The 18,621-nt window shown below is 44.7% G+C and overlaps 1 protein-coding gene across 1 annotated transcript; it reads left to right on the top strand.

Moving 5' to 3' along the window:
• The first annotated feature begins 3,495 nt into the window (after positions 1 to 3,495).
• LOC138645466 (nmrA-like family domain-containing protein 1) lies at positions 3,496 to 12,215 on the top strand. The gene is made up of 5 exons (XM_069734810.1): positions 3,496 to 3,619; positions 5,229 to 5,467; positions 5,566 to 5,815; positions 8,807 to 8,997; positions 9,756 to 12,215. Exons 1-5 carry the CDS (start codon positions 3,580 to 3,582, stop codon positions 9,933 to 9,935), a joined length of 900 nt encoding a protein of 299 aa, XP_069590911.1. The 5' UTR covers positions 3,496 to 3,579; the 3' UTR covers positions 9,936 to 12,215.
• The last annotated feature ends 6,406 nt before the right edge of the window (positions 12,216 to 18,621 follow it).

Genomic DNA, 18,621 nt, shown 5'->3' with positions numbered 1-18,621 from the left:
TCAGAGGATTTTCACTGCATTTTTCTGACAGGAGACAGGCCTCTACAGGGTCTGAGCCCTGCCACAGGGAGATAGAAGGGAAGGCAGCGGACAGCCGCCATTGTCAGAGGATTTTCACTGCATTTTTCTGACAGGAGACAGGCCTCTACAGGGTCTGAGCCTGCCACAGGGAAATAGAAGGGAAGGCAGCAGACAGCCGCCATTGTGAGAGGATTTTCACTGCATTTTTCTGACAGGAGACATGCCTCTACAGGGATCTGAGCCCTGCCACAGGGAGATCGAAGGGAAGGCAGCAGACAGCCGCCATTGTGAGAGGATTTTCACTGCATTTTTCTGACAGGAGACATGCCTCTACAGAGTCTGAGCCCTGCCCCAGGGAGATAGAAGGGAAGGCAGCGGACAGCCGCCATTGTCAGAGGATTTTCACTGCATTTTTCTGACAGGAGACAGGCCTCTACAGGGATCTGAGCCCTGCCACAGGGAGATAGAAGGGAAGGCAGCAGACAGCCGCCATTGTCAGAGGATTTTCACTGCATTTTTCTGACAGGAGACAGGCCTCTACAGGGTCTGAGCCTGCCACAGGGAGATAGAAGGGAAGGCAGCAGACAGCCGCCATTGTCAGAGGATTTTCACTGCATTTTTCTGACAGGAGACAGGCCTGTACAGGGATCTGAGCCCTGCCACAGGGAGATAGAAGGGAAGGCAGCAGACAGCCGCCATTGTGAGAGGATTATCACTGCATTTCTGGGAGGACTAGTTGCCTCAGAGGGCAGAAAACAGGTCAGCCACTGCGGTGTAACTGAGTGAGGGTCTCCACAGAGAGAGAACCTGAAAGCAGCCAATATCACACTGAGAAAATGCCTGTCTGCAAATGTTCATCTGTAAGGACTAGGCTGACCTGTTTACCTCACAGCTGTGTATAGTTATCTACCAGATCACCTCCATTAAAATCAATGCTAAATACAATCTGCCTCTGTCGTCTCTGGGGAAATATCTACATATAGTTGGTCGTCTCATCACATTTTTTTTTTAGTTTGTCACCACCATTGAACTGAACTTACTCTACTGTTTGATCTGATTTAAAGGACAAAAATGCCCCGACAGTGCATCAATCATCTGAACAAATTCTGCTTTGTGTGTGGTTCTTTTACACCAAAAGGCCAAGTACGCTCAATCACTCATGATATTACAAAGATGGACCAGATGTACTTTAAGTGTCCACTTGGTGATCAAGACAAAATCTGGGCCCCTCATGTGATATACTCAAGTTGTTCAAATGGTCTTCGTGACTGGTTCAATATGAGGAAAGTGGCTTTGCCATTTGCTGTTCCCATGATTTGGAGAGAACCCAAAAATCATAGTGATGACTGCTACTTTTGTTTTGTCAAACCAAAGGGCTTTTCTACAAAGAACAAACTTAAGATTAATTACCCTGAACTTGAATCTGCGATTAAGCCACTTCCATATGATGGTACCTTGGCAGTTCCTCTACCACCATTGTCTGGATTGGATGAAAATTAATTAGAATATGAAGACTATGGAGCTGAAGCTACTGGTGACAAGGTACATGGAGACCTCAAGTCAAGATGAGTATGTACCTGATGGAGCAGTCGAGCAGCCAGAACGCTTTACTCAACATGAATTAAATTATCTTATCAGAGACCTTTCATTGTCAAAAGATAAAGCTGAACTTCTTGGATCTAGGTTGAAACAGAAGAATCTTCTTCATGATGACGTCAAAGTGTGGTATTACCGAAACAGAAGTAACACTTTAACACAATTTTTCACAGTTGATGGACCAATAGTGTACTGAAACAATGTGAATCGCCTCATTGAAGAACTGAATCAAGAGAAGATTGTTTATTGACTCATCCCAGATAAGTTTGAAAGCAGTGTTGCTTCACAATGGAAATATGAAACCATCAATCCCCATTGCTCACTCATGTAATCTAAAGGAAAGTTATGAAAATCTGTCAGATGTTTTGTATGCTATACAATATAAGCATAATCAATGGAATATCTGTTTTAGATTTGAAAGTGATTGGTCTGCTAATGGGAATGCAACGAGGTTTCAAAAAATATTGTCGCTTCTTGTGTTTATGGGACAGTAGAAATACAGTAGAGCATTATGTTCGTCGTGACTGGGGATAGAGAAACATCTATGCTCCACGTAGAGATAATGTTCAGCATAATCCTTTAGTTGCGCCAACAAAAATCTTTCTTCCCCCACTACATATAAATTTGGGATTGATTAAAAACTTTGTGAAAGCCATGGCAAAGACAAATTCACAAGGGTTCCACTACATTTCACAGAAATTCTCCAGCATTTCACCAGCAAAACTGAAGGAAGGGGTATTTGTTGGTTCTTCAGATCAGAGAGCTTATGAGAGCTGATGTGTTTGAAGGAACTCGAAATGATAAGGAGTTGAGACCTTGGAAAAGGTTCAAGTGGATCTGTGAAAACGTCTCAGGAAAACAAAAATCTCCAGAATATGGTGAAGGTGTTGAGGAACTGCTACCATACCAGTGTTTTGGATGTCGCACGTCTCTGAAAAAGCACTTTTTGCATTCACATTTAGATTTCTTCCCTCAAAATCTTGGGGATGTAAGCGATGAACAAGGCGAGCGGTTTCACCAGGACATTAAAGTAAGGCTACGTTCAGACTAGCGTTGTGCTAGTGTGCGTCGGGTTAGCGTCGGGCGACGCAGCGGCGACGCACGCGTCATGCGCCCCTATGTTTAACATGGGGGACGCATGCGTTTTTGTTTGTTGCGTTTTGCGACGCATGCGTCTTTTTTGCCGCAAGCGTCGGACCAAGAAAACGCAACAAGTTGCATTTTTCTTGCGTCCGATTTTCGGCAAAAAACGACGAACGCGTCGCAAAACGCAGCGTTTTTGCGTGCGTTTTGCCGCGTTTTTGCGTGCGTTGTGCGTTGCGTCGCCGACGCAGCGGCGCACAACACTAGTCTGAACGTAGCCTAATGGAACACCACTTTCCAGGGTTTTTGGAAAGACTCAATGATGGCAGATTACTGTTGGATGTTATATAGGAAAAACCCTGAAAAATCGTAAGAACGACAGTCTAATGTTAAGCACTTTTCATTTCTGCTCATATTGTGGTTTCTATTTTGCATGTGAAATTACTTTGCTTTAATAAAATCTGTTTTGTAAGTTGAAGCATTTTTTTCTGATATGTAGATGACTGTTTTCTTAATGTCGCCAGTATATCTCCTATACCTTATAATAATGATGCTGTTCCACGGAAACTATACGTGTTACAGAAAAACTATAGACATCTGTGAAATCAGGACAAAAAGATCATTCAGAAAAGTGCAAAGTCACCTGTGATGACAACAAAAGAATATTTTTTTGCAGACCTATGAATCATAGTGATGACCGTGTGACTGCTGACAGCCCGACGGACATAGTGAGGGTAGAGGGTCTTGGGATGAGGGGCTGACTGTTGTGTGTAGTGCTGAGTCATTATGACACTTGGCCTCAGCCCAGGGTGGGGAGGGGTCCGGTATATAATCCGCTCTGGGCTGTATACCTGCACAGACATCCAGTGCACAGCAGACATGGCCGACAAGAGAGTCATTGTGGTGTTTGGAGCCACAGGTGAGTGCGGGGGAGGAGGAAAGTGCTGGAGTTTGGGGAAACTTTCCCTTGCAGGTGGCGGTGGATGATCCTGTGACTGCTGTATACATCCCATAGGTCGCCCACCCTATGTACAGGGCAGGCAGTCCGGCTCTGCTGGACTACAACCCCCAGCACCTGTCACCAGTCCTGTGATGGGGAAACCTTAGAAGCAGCTTTATGTTCTCTCCTGGCTCCTCCACCGGTAATATGGCTTCCGTCCCACCATCCTAATGCCGAGGGCGATGTGAAACTCGTTATGCGGAAATTTACCCCAAGTACAATGGAGGGGGAAGGGGAGTAGGAAACTCACTGTTTAACCCTTGAGTTAAATGTTTCGTAAGTATTATTTGCTAGGGCATGGGACTATACGTTTTATTAAGTGAAATCTTGTTAAGAATAATAATATTCGGCACTTTAGGGACGTTTGGTTTCTTCCCAGAGCCGGCGATTAAAATCTTAAGGACCAAAAATCGCTGAATTCACAGGTTTCCAAGTGGGGATAATATTCTCCTTATCCAGTGACCGAACGGCTGTTTAGGGAGTAAGAATTGTCACTTAAGTCGCTGATTAATAAACGAGAACGCTGCTTTCCAAAATATTCTTAATTTAGGACTAATTAAGAAAAAAAGTCCAACACTTATTAATCGCTGAAAGAGATGACGCTGTTTCCATTGTGAAGATCTCACTTTTATCTATCTATCTATCTATCTATTATCTATATAGATATATATATCTATATTTAAATATATATCTTTTTTTCCTAGTTGAGCCTAACAAATAGGGGTTTCAATCCCTGATAATGGTAATTCTTAACATATGAACAAATTATTGTCCTCTTTGTGGGTTTCGCTAATATTTTCTAAGCCGAGATTGTAGCTCTTAAAGAGAACCTGTCACCAGCTTTGGCCAATATGAGATCCGGCCACCGCCTTTCAGGCCTGATATACAGCAGTCTATAATGCTGTATATTTTCCCCCAAACCGACCTGCAAGAGAAGAAAAACTCTTTTTATACTCCCCTACTGTCCTGTGCGAGGGGCATCGCTGGTCTTGGTCCGGCGCCTGCCATCTTTTCGTGATGCCATCCTCCTTCTTGCCTCGTGTGGATGACGCGTCCCTACGTCCTCCACAGTCTCCTTGGCATCGCGCAGGCTCCGGGGCTCTTTGACCTTTCCCTGCGCAATGGAGTTCACCTGTGCAGGAGCGCGATGCCGGGGAGACGGTGGATTCTGTTATAGGGGGGGCGTACATTTTTCACTTTTTTTTAGTTTTTTGGGGGATATAACCAAATAGATATGCCACATTTCAAAATGTCACAAATTATGATTTAGTTGAAAACATCTGAAAAATGTCACCCGCACCCATAAAGGCAGGCGGGTCCCTGTTCAAACTGCTTTAACTCCAGGAAAGAGGTGCTGGAGCGCCCCCTGGTGTCTGTTTCCGTAAGCAGGGTGGTCCCGGTATACTCCGGACTGATGGTGAATATTTACAGGGTGGTCCCTCAGTTTTCCCAACCTTCTGGATGGCGAGATTTCCCGATGTTTGGCCATGGTGCTAATGTCCGCCATGTCTTGTGCTTTCTCTCCCAGGAGCTCAGGGCGGATCCGTCGCTGCCGCTCTCCTGGATGATGGCACCTTTGAGGTCAGGGCGGTGACTCGGGACACCAGCAAACTAGCAGCTGTGAAGCTAAAGGAGGCCGGAGCGGAGGTTGTGTTTGCGGATCTGGACGATGAGAAGAGCCTGGAGGCCGCCTTGAGCGGAGCATATGGGGCGTTCCTGGTCACCAACTTTTTTGAACATTTCAGCAAGGAGAAAGAGATCGCACAGGTAACGGCGCCATTACTAGACTGTCTCATGATGTGGGATTCATCCTGGGCCGCCTGGTTCATGTAAGGAAGTGATAACACTTTTTAAAATTTCTTCAGGGTAAACTGATCGCAGATCTGTCCAAGCGTCTTGCCCTGGAGATTGTGGTCTTCAGCGGCCTGGAGAATGTGAAGAAACTGACAGAGGGAAAGCTGGAGGTGCTGCATTTTGATGGAAAAGGAGAAATTGAGGAATATTTCCATGAGATCGGGGTCCCCATGACCAGCGTGAGGCTTCCCAGTTACTACGAGAACCTGCTGACCTTCTTCAGGCCCCAGAAGAACAAGGACGGTGATGGCTACTCGCTAGGTACAAGGAATGTTCCGTCACTCGTCATTAATGTGGGACAGGTCCTCAAAGCTTTATATAGGGGATGCCAAAAATGGCTGCTGTCACAGGGCACCAATTATGCAGGAAGTGGACAACGCTTTCAGCCTCTTTCCACCCACAAACCGTTGAACTGAGTCTTCTCCATCCCTGGTTCCAGTGCCACAACATCGGTGCTGCAGCCAATCACTGAGCTGGGCCAAAATAGACGGTACGAACCGCTGAGCTCAGTGATTGACTGCAGTGCTGTGAAAATGATGTGAATGATGCCTCGAGTGCCATGAGAGGTTTTCACCGATGACTCCTCGTACCTGTGATGGACGTGTAAATGGCCCCACAGACTATGATTCTTCATGAAGTCAGTTTAAAAAATGTACAATTTTGATCCGCGGGTCAGATCAGTATCTGCAGTGCAAGTCAATGGTTCCGTGAGGGAGGAGGGGAATCAGACTTCACCCGGATGACAATCGAATCTGTTCGACTTCTTATTTTCTGTGATCAGAATCACCTGATTTTTTTTTCCTATGTGAAAATCGTCTGTCTGAATGAGGCCTTACACTGAGCTTATGGGCAAAAAAAATGCCGACAGGGACAATCTCTTTATGACTTTCCAACTACTGTGGTCCACGCTGTGAATGGAGCAGGAGGGCATATTCAACTTCTGCTCTAGGAGGGTCCTGTGTCCCCCTTACATCCTAACAGAAGGACCCCCACCAATCTGACATTTGAAAATTTTAAGTGATCTTTTATGGGAAAGACTCCTCCATCCTGCAGGACTGCTGTACAGTTGCCTATGAAAACTTAGTGCACCCTTGCAGGGCCGGCGTTGTCACCCGGCGCACCCAGGCAAGTGCCACGGCCTTGGGCAAGCAGGAGGCCCATTTGCCGTCAGGGACACAGACATGCTATGGGGTCCAGGTGCCAGTGCTCACGACTGAGCCTTGGCACTTGCAATACTCACCTCTTCGTGTTCCACCGCTGCGGTGTCTTCTGCATCCTCTGATTGACGTTCAGGTCAGAGGGCGTGATGACGTGCCTGAACAGTCAGTGCAGAGAGCTGGAAGACTGCGATGTTGAGAAGTCCAGAACAGTGGCCAGCAAGGAGAGGTTTTTTTTAATGTTTGCAGCAACATGGGGACCATCATATACGGAACATCTTATGGGGTCCATCATATATTGTATTGTGCATTACATGGGGCTAATTGTACTATATGGAGCATTATATGGGGCTCATTATACTGTATAGAGCAATACATGGGGCTCATTATTCTGTATGAAGCAATATCATTATTCTGTATGGAGCAATATATGGGGCTCATTATTCTGTATGGAGGACTATGTGGTGCCCATAATACTGTATGAAGGTCTATACTGTCGGGTTTCAGACCTTGTAGAATTTACAATAGATATCAGTCATGGGGCTCATTATTCTGTATGGAGCAATATATGGGGCTCATTATTCTGTATGGAGGACTGTGGTGCCCATAATACTGTATGGAGCAATATATGGGGCTCATTATTTTGTATGAAGCAATATATGGTGCCCATAATACAGTATGGAGCAATATATAGGCCTCATTATTCTGTATGGAGGACTGTGGTGCCCATAATACTGTATAGAGCAATATATGGGGCTCATTATACTGTATGGAACAATATATGGGGCTCATTATTCTGTATGGAGCAATATATGGGGCTCATTATTCTGTATAGAGAAATATATGGGGCTCATTATTTTGTATGGAGAACTGTGGTGCCCATAATACTGTATGGAGCAATATGTGAGGCTCATTATACTGTATAGAGCAATATATTGGGCCCATTATTCTGTATGGAGCAATATATGGGGCTCATTATTCTGTATGGAGTCATATATGGGGCTCATTATTCTGTATGGAGCAATATATGGGGCTCATTATTTTATATGGAGGAATATGTGGTGCCCATAATACTGTATGATGGAGGACTATGCGGTGCCCATAATACTGTATGGAGGACTATGCGGTGCCCATAATACTGTATGGAGGACTATGCGGTGCCCATAATACTGTATAGAGGACTATGCGGTGCCCATAATACTGTATGGAGGACTATGCGGTGCCCATAATACTGTATGGAGGACTATGTGGTGTCCATAATACTGTATGGAGGACTATGTGGTGTCCATAATACTGTATGGAGGACTATGTGGTACCCATAATACTGTATGGAGGACTATGTGGTGTCCATATTAGTGTATGGAGGACTATGTGGTGCCCATAATAATGTATGGAGGAATATGTGGTGCCCATAATACCGTATGGAGGACTATGTGGTGCCCATAATACTGTATGGAGGACTATGTGTATGGAGGACTATGTGGGGCCCATAATACTGTATGGAGGACTATACTGTCCGGTTTCTGACCTTTTGTTGAATTTACAATAGATATCACTCATGTAATGTAAGAAGTGAAATCTTTGTCATTGTACTATACCTATATATCTCTGCTGTATCGGTGCGTCATGAATTGTGGTTTGTGTTCAATGGACCCACTGAGAGTCATTTGCCCGGGGCCCACACAAACCTGGAGCCGGCCCTGCATCCTTGTAATGGCTGCCCAGAAGTCCTCGTCCAGTTTTGTGTTTGGTACTCGTGTGACACTGAAGCGCTGCTTTCAGACAGGGAATCTCCTACTGCCGGTCACTAAATACTTTGCACCAGCAGGGGGCAGTAACGTGCTATTGTGCAGCCTAATTTTCAGCAGAAAATCAACTGTGAATGCAGCTCTGGAGTATAATGAAACTTTTTTCTTTCAAAGATCTCTGCTAGCTGTCAGTGACTGGTCATATGCTTGTCTACATCTACAGTTGAAATCTCTGTACGACTGTAATGTGCTACAGCTGAGGCTTTGTTACAGTTGCATCCAGTCTCACATCCTAAACTCCAGATGATCAGTCGGCTCCAGTTTAACAACTCTCATTATTTTTCCAGCCATCCCGATGGGTGATGTGCCCCTGGATGGGATGTCCGTCAAAGATTTGGGCGGCGTGGTGGTCAGCATCCTGAAGTCGCCATCAGAATACGTGGGCAAGAACATCGGACTCAAAAGGGAGATGTTGAAGGTGGAGCAATATGCGGCCATAATGTCCAAAGTCACCGGCAAGGACATCAAAGATGCCAAGGTGAGATCAGCGGCTTCTCTCTCCCTCACATATGACACCACTAAAATGGCCGCCACAGTGTAGTCTGGGCATTACAAGGCAGCCATCCCGTGCTTTATACTCGGGTGCAAATTTTTAAAAACTGACCGTCACATCCAAACATAGACTAAGTGTGAACAGGTGCTGAACCTAGAGTCACCAACTCATATGCAATCAAATAGGTTCAGCACCTGTTCACACTTAGTCTATGTTTGGATGTGACGGTCAGTTTTTTGAAGTTTGCATTCATTAGCCTTCTGAGCACTCGGCCTTTTAGCCACAGGTGTTTTTAATCCCAGCAGGACCACCACCCCTCCACAGAGAGAGAGATTTTAGTCTAACAGAGGATCCATGTTCCCATACAGATGAAGGTATTGCTAGGTCCTGGTAAATGACAAACGCCTTACCGTGGCTTCCAGGCACACATGAATTGGCCAATTTATGCGCTAAACTTTCTCAATTTTTTTTATATTTCTAGTGCAGTAATCCAATTCAATATTCATATTTCAAGTTTGCAAGTTTTGGCGCTACAAAGTGATGCCTTATTTATTTGATTATACTCGTTGGGCACAGGGTGGCGTACACCTGCACACAACCAGAGCTGCATTTACAATTCTGCTCACTTAGTTGGATCTCATGTTACAGGACAATTTCCTCTGCCTAACATGACTGATAACAGAGAGCAGTAGCTTGTAGTGAGGCCTGTGCTGTAATGTCCCTTATGTGCCTCGTACCCGCAGATCACCCTTGAAGCGTATGAGAATCTCAGTTTCCCCGGAGCGGCGGAGCTGGCCAACATGTTCCGCTTCTTCATCACAAAGCCCGACCGGGACGTGGACATCACCTTAAAGCTCAACCCCAAAGCCAAGACCTTCGAACCATGGATGGAGGAGAACAAGGAGGCGTTTAAGGACTTGTGAAGTAATTTGTGACATATGGTGGACTTCATGCTTCCCTCTGCTGACAAGCTTTTTGGAGATTGAAATGTCATTCTCCAGCAGGACTTGGCCCCTGTCCACACTGCCAAAAGTACCAATACCTGGTGTACAAACAACAGTATCACTGGGCTTGATTGGCAGCAAACTCGCCTGACCTTAACCCCATAGAGAATATATGGAATATTGTCAAGAGGAAGATGAGACACCAGACCCAAGAATGCAGACGAGCTGAAGAACTGAAATAAATTAACTTTTTGTTGATATTCTAATTTTGTGTGATGCGCCTGTAGTTCATAGTGCAGTGCCCGGGGGAAGGGGGGACTAGATGTTACAGGTGCCAGGGCCGGCCAATAATAATGAAACTAGGAATGTCACAGGCGGTGTTGAGGCGTGCTCGCCCTGTGTCCCTCACACTGAGTCCCTACAGCCTCTTAATGTGTGTGCGCAGTTTCAAGGATGAATACAAGGGTATTAATGTAATCAAAAGGGAGTCATTACTGTATTCACTTCACAATACATAGTCCATAGTGATGGTATCACAGTCCTTCATACAAGCTGGAAATTTTAGGTAGCAAGAGAGATGGTCACCGTGACGTTTAAGATGGGATCTTCCCAGATAATGGCTTACATAAAGTGATTGGCTGACTGCCCGTTATATACCGGGTTACTTTATTATTATTTGTATAGCACAGTCCCTTAGTATATTGTGTACTCACTTATTATGTATAGCACAGTCCCTTAGTGTATAGTGTACTCACTTATTACATATAGCACAGTCCCTTAGTATATAGTGTACTCACTTATTATATATAGCACAGTCCCTTAGTATGTAGTGTGCTCACTTATGTATAGCACAGTCCTTTAGTATATAGTAAGCTCACTTATTATGTATAGTACAGTCCCTTAGTATATAGTGTGGCCACTTATTATGTATATGGGTCAGTGAAGGCGGTCATGAAGGAGCGCTGAGAAAACAGGCCAGGAAGGGAAAGAGAAGGGAGGTTGTCGAGCACCACTACAGCTCCAGCTGAATATCTCCGAGGGAGGACAGGAGCAGGTAACAGGAAAAGATAGGTCCCAGGAGCGCTCAATGAGACTCAAACAACATGTATAGTTTAACCACAACACGTTTCGACGGGGAACACCGTCTTCTTCAGGTGGGAAACTCCGACCTGAAGAAGACAGTGTTCCCCATCGAAACGCGCTGTGGTTAAACTATACATGTTGTTTGAGTCTCATTCAGCGCTCCTGGGACCAATCTTTTCCTGGTACCCACTTATTATGTATAGCACAGTCCCTTAGTATATAGTGTACTCACTTATTATGTATAGCACAGTCCCTTAGTATATAGTGTACTCACTTATTATGTATAGCAGTCTCTTAGTATATAGTGTGCTCACATATTATGTATAGCACAGTCCCTTAGTATGTAGTGTGCTCACTTATGTTTAGCACAGTCCCTTAGTATGTAGTGTGCTCACTTATTATGTATAGCACAGTCCTTTAGTATATAGTGTGCTCACTTATTATGTATAGCATAGTCCCTTAGTATATAGTGTACTCACTTATTATGTATAGCACATTCCTTTGTTACATAGTTTCCTCTTTATTATATTATTATTATAACACTGTCCCTTGTTGCGTACCATCATCTCTAGTTATATATGGTGTTGACCCTTATTATATAGCTTCCTCTGCTGTTATGTACAGTGTTGTCTTTTACATAGCTTATTCATGTTATTTTTGTTATTCACAGTGCCCGCTTTTGTTACATAGTCGACTCTCTTGTTAGATATAAAATGACTGCTGCTGATGGAGCAGTCGGTGACCAGACGACCAGTCCATCAGCTCCTCCATTAGAAAAGAAGCATTCCCATGCTCGATCAGCTATCATTGCATTGTACATCTAACAAGACAGGACAGTGTGTAATAAAGACAGGGCTTTATATAATCTGATATGTAATGGACGGAGCTGTACAAAACAAGAGAGGGCTCTATGTAATAAGGGATGGCAATATACATAATAAAGGAGACTGTAATATATATATATATGTATGTGCGTGTGGGTATATATATAGATATATATATATATGTCCACAAGAGAAAGAATTGAATGAACGGCACCAGGGAAACGCACACTCCAAGACGTTGGATCCACGTGGAAACCGATGTGCAGCTTCACGAGATCTCGGGTTGTTGGTACTCAGCATATATATTGCAATAAGTAGAATGTTTGTAATAAAGAGAAAAATGCGGCACTCACCCAGTTGCTGTGAAGTCGTGATTTTTATTGGACCAGAAAAGATTTCAATGACCAAAGTCCATGAGGACTTAGCCTTAAGCAACCTTTATCTGTGATTACGGAGTTATAAGGTTCTTTAAATCTGGTGGCTAGTGGTCTAATGGTTTTTCCAATATAGAAAAATAAACAAGGACAGAATAAAACATAGACCACGAATTTACTTTTGAAAGTAAAGAAGTGAAATCCCGAACTGTATGAGAAATTGAACTAATTGAACTAATCTGCAAAGGATTTTTCAATATATGTAAATGACAGAGATTACAGTTACCGCATTTATGATTTCCCTGTGGGGTGTTCTTTTTTTAACCAATTATTGCTTGGTGACAGTATTCTATTGTGGACTAACATGTCTGATAAATTCTGAGTTCGCTTGTATGCAAACCGCGGAGCGTTAGCATATATGTCCACTAAATCCCTGTCTGTCTGCAATACATGCCGATTCTTGCGAATTGCTGAATGTATTTGTGGCGCCCCAGGGTCCTGGTCGTCACAGTAGCATTGCTTTCCTCACGGGGAGAGTGATGTTATGTTTGGAAGCGATGAAAGATAACTCTCACCAGGTAATCACAAAGCACACAACATGTTCACACTCCAGGCCACAAGGAGGAGCTTCTGATCCTATTTACTAGGTGACTCCCCTATATATATTGTGGTTTGGAGAGAAAGAGAGATTAGATTGTCAGAGAGACAGAAGAGAGCAGATGGACCTAGAGAGTCAGAACGTCTGAAGGGGCCGTGTGGTCTGAAGTGCCACAGCTCCTGGGAAGAGACATATGGAAAGCCGAACATTGTTCAGTGAGCGTGCAGGAGAGTGAAGCACAGGAGAGTGATATCAGGGGAGACCAGCTAAGAGCAGGCTGCCTCCCTCTGAAGTGCAGTTTTCAGGTAGCCGGAACACCGAGGTTGTAAGGACTCTACGACTTACAGCAAAGACCGGCAGAACAGCTGAACTGCAAGTTACCTGTCTGCCTTAACACTCAGGAGGCACGGTGACACCCTTAGAGCCCGGGGCATGCTAAAGTCCCTATAAACAGGCTCAAGTCACCAATCGCTAGAAGATCGTTGGGTACAGCCGGGACCAGCTGCTTGGAAAGCATCGCCAAACCGCGCGCCTTACGGATATTATTGCAAGAGAGCTTGGCTGGGTAGATTACACAAGAAGGAAAACACACAGCAAGTCAGCAGGATCTAGGAGCAACATGGCAGATGTGACAACCTACATGGTGAGCTGCAGCATGTGCTACATGTTCACAGACCGACCAGAAGAAGAATCAAATTTCACCTGTCAGAAGTGTAGACTAGTGGCCCTTTTAGAAGAAAAGGTGCGGGGTCTGGAAGAAAGAATAGCAACTTTGAAACTCATCAAAGAGAATGAAGACTTTCTAGACAGAACAGAAGCATCTCTACTGGTCACAGAAGGTGAAAAAAGTGTCAGAGAACCTCCAAAAGCAGATGAGTGGAAGCATGTGACCAAAAGAAGCAAGAAGACCATGGAGAAATCACCAACCACACAACTGAAGAACCGATATCAAATCTTTGTAGAGGATGAAGATGGCACACCTAAGGATGAAGCAATACCAGCAAGCAAAAAAGAAAAGGGCACACAGCAACAAGTGACAGCAAAAAGTACAGCCAAGAAGCAACGAAGAGTGGTGGTGGTGGGAGACTCACTACTGAGAGGCACAGAAGCAGCCATCTGCAGACCGGACATAACTGCAAGAGAAGTATGCTGCCTTCCAGGTGCGATGATCAAGGATGTGACCGATAGGATACAAAAGCTCTTCAGCTCCAAGGACGTCCACCCATTTCTTCTGATACATGTTGGCACCAATGACACGGCAAGGAAAGACCTACCGACAATCTGCAAAGACTTTGAAGAGATGGGGAAGAAAGTAAAGGAACTGGATGCACAGGTAGTTTTTTCTTCTATCCTTCCAGTAGACGGGCATGGCACCAGGAGATGGAACAGGATCCTTGATGCAAACAACTGGCTAAGACGATGGTGCAGACAACAAGGATTCGGATTCCTGGACCACGGTGTGAATTACTGGTACGATGGACTCCTCGCCAGAGATGGACTACACCTCAACAAACCTGGGAAACACACATTCGCCAGAAGACTCGCTACACTCATCAGGAGGGCGTTAAACTAGAAGAAGAGGGGACGGGAAGAAAAACATTAGACTTGAACAAAGAAGACCCAGGAAAACATACTCAGATGGGAGGTAAGAACATTTCTAAAACAATCCACAGCGAGGAGATTGGAACAAAACAAAATCCTCTAAACTGCATGCTCGCAAACGCCAGAAGCCTGACAAACAAGATGGAAGAACTAGAAGCAGAAATATCTACAGGTAACTTTGACATAGTGGGAATAACCGAGACATGGTTAGATGAAAGCTATGACTGGGCAGTTAACTTACAGGGTTACAGTCTGTTTAGAAAGGATCGTAAAAATCGGAGAGGAGGAGGGGTTTGTCTCTATGTAAAGTCTTGTCTAAAGTCCACTTTAAGGGAGGATATTAGCGAAGGAAATGAGGATGTCGAGTCCATATGGGTTGAAATTCATGGAGGGAAAAATGGTAACAAAATTCTCATTGGGGTCTGTTACAAACCCCCAAATATAACAGAAACCATGGAAAGTCTACTTCTAAAGCAGATAGATGAAGCTGCAACCCATAATGAGGTCCTGGTTATGGGGGACTTTAACTACCCGGATATTAACTGGGAAAGTGAAACCTGTGAAACCCATAAAGGCAACAGGTTTCTGCTAATAACCAAGAAAAATTATCTTTCACAATTGTTGCAGAATCCAACCAGAGGAGCAGCACTTTTAGACCTAATACTATCTAATAGACCTGACAGAATAACAAATCTGCAGGTGGTCGGGCATCTAGGAAATAGCGACCACAATATTGTACAGTTTCACCTGTCTTTCACTAGGGGCACTTGTCAGGGAGTCACAAAAACACTGAACTTTAGGAAGGCAAAGTTTGACCAGCTTAGAGATGCCCTTAATCTGGTAGACTGGGACAATATCCTCAGAAATGAGAATACAGATAATAAATGGGAAATGTTTAAGAACATCCTAAATAGGCAGTGTAAGCGGTTTATACCTTGTGGGAATAAAAGGACTAGAAATAGGAAAAACCCAATGTGGCTAAACAAAGAAGTAAGACAGGCAATTAACAGTAAAAAGAAAGCATTTGCACTACTAAAGCAGGATGGCACCACTGAAGCTCTAAAAAACTATAGGGAGAAAAATACTTTATCTAAAAAACTAATTAAAGCTGCCAAAAAGGAAACAGAGAAGCACATTGCTAAGGAGAGTAAAACTAATCCCAAACTGTTCTTCAACTATATCAATAGTAAAAGAATAAAAACTGAAAATGTAGGCCCCTTAAAAAATAGTGAGGAAAGAATGGTTGTAGATGACGAGGAAAAAGCTAACATATTAAACACCTTCTTCTCCACGGTATTCACGGTGGAAAATGAAATGCTAGATGAAATCCCAAGAAACAATGAAAACCCTATATTAAGGGTCACCAATCTAACCCAAGAAGAGGTGCGAAACCGGCTAAATAAGATTAAAATAGATAAATCTCCGGGTCCGGATGGCATACACCCACGAGTACTAAGGGAACTAAGTAATGTAATAGATAAACCATTATTTCTTATTTTTAGTGACTCTATAGCGACAGGGTCTGTTCCGCAGGACTGGCGCATAGCAAATGTGGTGCCAATATTCAAAAAGGGCTCTAAAAGTGAACCTGGAAATTATAGGCCAGTAAGTCTAACCTCTATTGTTGGTAAAATATTTGAAGGGTTTCTGAGGGATGTTATTCTGGATTATCTCAATGAGAATAACTGTTTAACTCCATATCAGCATGGGTTTATGAGAAATCGCTCCTGTCAAACCAATCTAATCAGTTTTTATGAAGAGGTAAGCTATAGACTGGACCACGGTGAGTCATTGGACGTGGTATATCTCGATTTTTCCAAAGCGTTTGATACCGTGCCACACAAGAGATTGGTACACAAAATGAGAATGCTTGGCCTAGGGGAAATTGTGTGTAAATGGGTTAGTAACTGGCTTAGTGATAGAAAGCAGAGGGTGGTTATAAATGGTATAGTCTCTAACTGGGTCGCTGTGACCAGTGGGGTACCGCAGGGGTCAGTATTGGGACCTGTTCTCTTCAACATATTCATTAATGATCTGGTAGAAGGTTTACACAGTAAAATATCGATATTTGCAGATGATACAAAACTATGTAAAGCAGTTAATACAAGAGAAGATAGTATTCTGCTACAGATGGATCTGGATAAGTTGGAAACTTGGGCTGAAAGGTGGCAGATGAGGTTTAACAATGATAAATGTAAGGTTATACACATGGGAAGAGGGAATCAATATCACCATTACACACTGAACGGGAAACCACTGGGTAAATCTGACAGGGAGAAGGACTTGGGGATCCTAGTTAATGATAAACTTACGTGGAGCAGCCAGTGCCAGGCAGCAGCTGCCAAGGCAAACAGGATCATGGGGTGCATTAAAAGAGGTCTGGATACACATGATGAGAGCATTATACTGCCTCTGTACAAATCCCTAGTTAGACCGCACATGGAGTACTGTGTCCAGTTTTGGGCACCGGTGCTCAGGAAGGATATAATGGAACTAGAGAGAGTACAAAGGAGGGCAACAAAATTAATAAAGGGGATGGGAGAACTACAATACCCAGATAGATTAGCGAAATTAGGATTATTTAGTCTAGAAAAAAGACGACTGAGGGGCGATCTAATAACCATGTATAAGTATATAAGGGGACAATACAAATATCTCGCTGAGGATCTGTTTATACCAAGGAAGGTGACGGGCACAAGGGGGCATTCTTTGCGTCTGGAGGAGAGAAGGTTTTTCCACCAACATAGAAGAGGATTCTTTACTGTTAGGGCAGTGAGAATCTGGAATTGCTTGCCTGAGGAGGTGGTGATGGCGAACTCAGTCGAGGGGTTCAAGAGAGGCCTGGATGTCTTCCTGGAGCAGAACAATATTGTATCATACAATTATTAGGTTCTGTAGAAGGACGTAGATCTGGGGATTTATTATGATGGAATATAGGCTGAACTGGATGGACAAATGTCTTTTTTCGGCCTTACTAACTATGTTACTATGTTACTATGTAATCATACGGGTTATGTCCTATCCTATATGGGAGACAGAGAGAGAACCTCGGTGAGGACCTTATATGAAGCCATAGGCAGTAAGGAACCACAACACCACAGCGCTATAGGAAGGCTTTTACCTCCGCCTGGAAAAGGGGGACTCTGGATTCGCTTCCAAACCGGCCGGACCCTGCCTGCCCGGTGATCTGGTACCCTGGACTGTGGCTGCCTGAAGTCTTCAGTAAACAAGGTAAAGAGACCGCAAACCTATGTCCTCATTCCTTACCTCGCCATTCACCATCTTCCACCTACACACCGGGAGCCCTGGGAACACACTTCACCTGTGGGAAGTTATACCATCTAGCTGCCATAACATCACCCCAGAGGACCCCTTTAAAGCACAGTCGGTCCCCACTGACCGAATACCACAGGTGGCGTCACGAACATAAACTTTATTCCCTTTAAAGACCTTTCCCCTTTTACATGGGCGCCCAGGGCCACGGACCGGGTCACCGCCACCGTGACATCCCCCTGTGAAACACCGGACCCGGTACCGAGTACCCCACGGCCCAGGCGGGGCGACTCATTCTTGGCGTCACGAACAGGATGGACTGACCCAGCAAATCGGGTCATGTGCGCCTAAGAGACTGTGCCTAACTGTGTTGTGTTAAGAGACTGTGCACTGTGAAATACCGCCAAACATTGCCGCCAAAACTGCCGCCATTACAGCGCCACGAAGAGTGCCGGAGAAGAAGGGCGTGACAGCATGGGAGGAGACTACCAGAGCGGCGCGAACAGTGATGAACGCCTTCTTTACATGTTATTACACGACGAGGATGTGCCCGTCTGCGAAAGAGGTCCACCTCCTGATATGCTATGGCGGGAACAAGGTGGAGAAGAAGCCCGCCCAGGAAGAGAGAGCAGCAGCATGCACGTGTGGCCGCAGACCCGGCAGAGAGGATGGCGACCAGCGGTTACCCGGAGCGTGCGGAGAACACGGACTCACCGTTGCCAGAGGATCCGGACTTCCTGGAAGCGCAGGTGGAGGAGCTGAGCCGCCAGCTCATGGACGCCGAGCTGTCTACAGTGATGAGATGGAAAGCAGCAGATCATGCTGGAGGAGCCGCAGCAGCCAACGTCAACAGCCTCACTAGCGGAGAGGACCGACACCGGTGGAAACACATCAGAAACGGGTATAGGAAA

Source organism: Ranitomeya imitator, chromosome 7 (assembly GCF_032444005.1).
Source record: "Ranitomeya imitator isolate aRanImi1 chromosome 7, aRanImi1.pri, whole genome shotgun sequence".
Taxonomy (NCBI): Eukaryota; Metazoa; Chordata; class Amphibia; order Anura; family Dendrobatidae; genus Ranitomeya; species Ranitomeya imitator.
This window is presented reverse-complemented; position numbering and strand designations above follow the sequence as displayed.

Excerpts from the sequence above, each read along its gene's own strand:
- LOC138645466 (XM_069734810.1), top strand. The coding sequence starts at position 3,580 with ATGGCCGACAAGAGAGTCATTGTGGTGTTTGGAGCCACAG. Across the intron at positions 3,620-5,228 it reads TGTGGTGTTTGGAGCCACAG|GAGCTCAGGGCGGATCCGTC; the intron begins GTGAGTGCGGGG and ends TTTCTCTCCCAG. Across the intron at positions 5,816-8,806 it reads CGGTGATGGCTACTCGCTAG|CCATCCCGATGGGTGATGTG; the intron begins GTACAAGGAATG and ends TTATTTTTCCAG.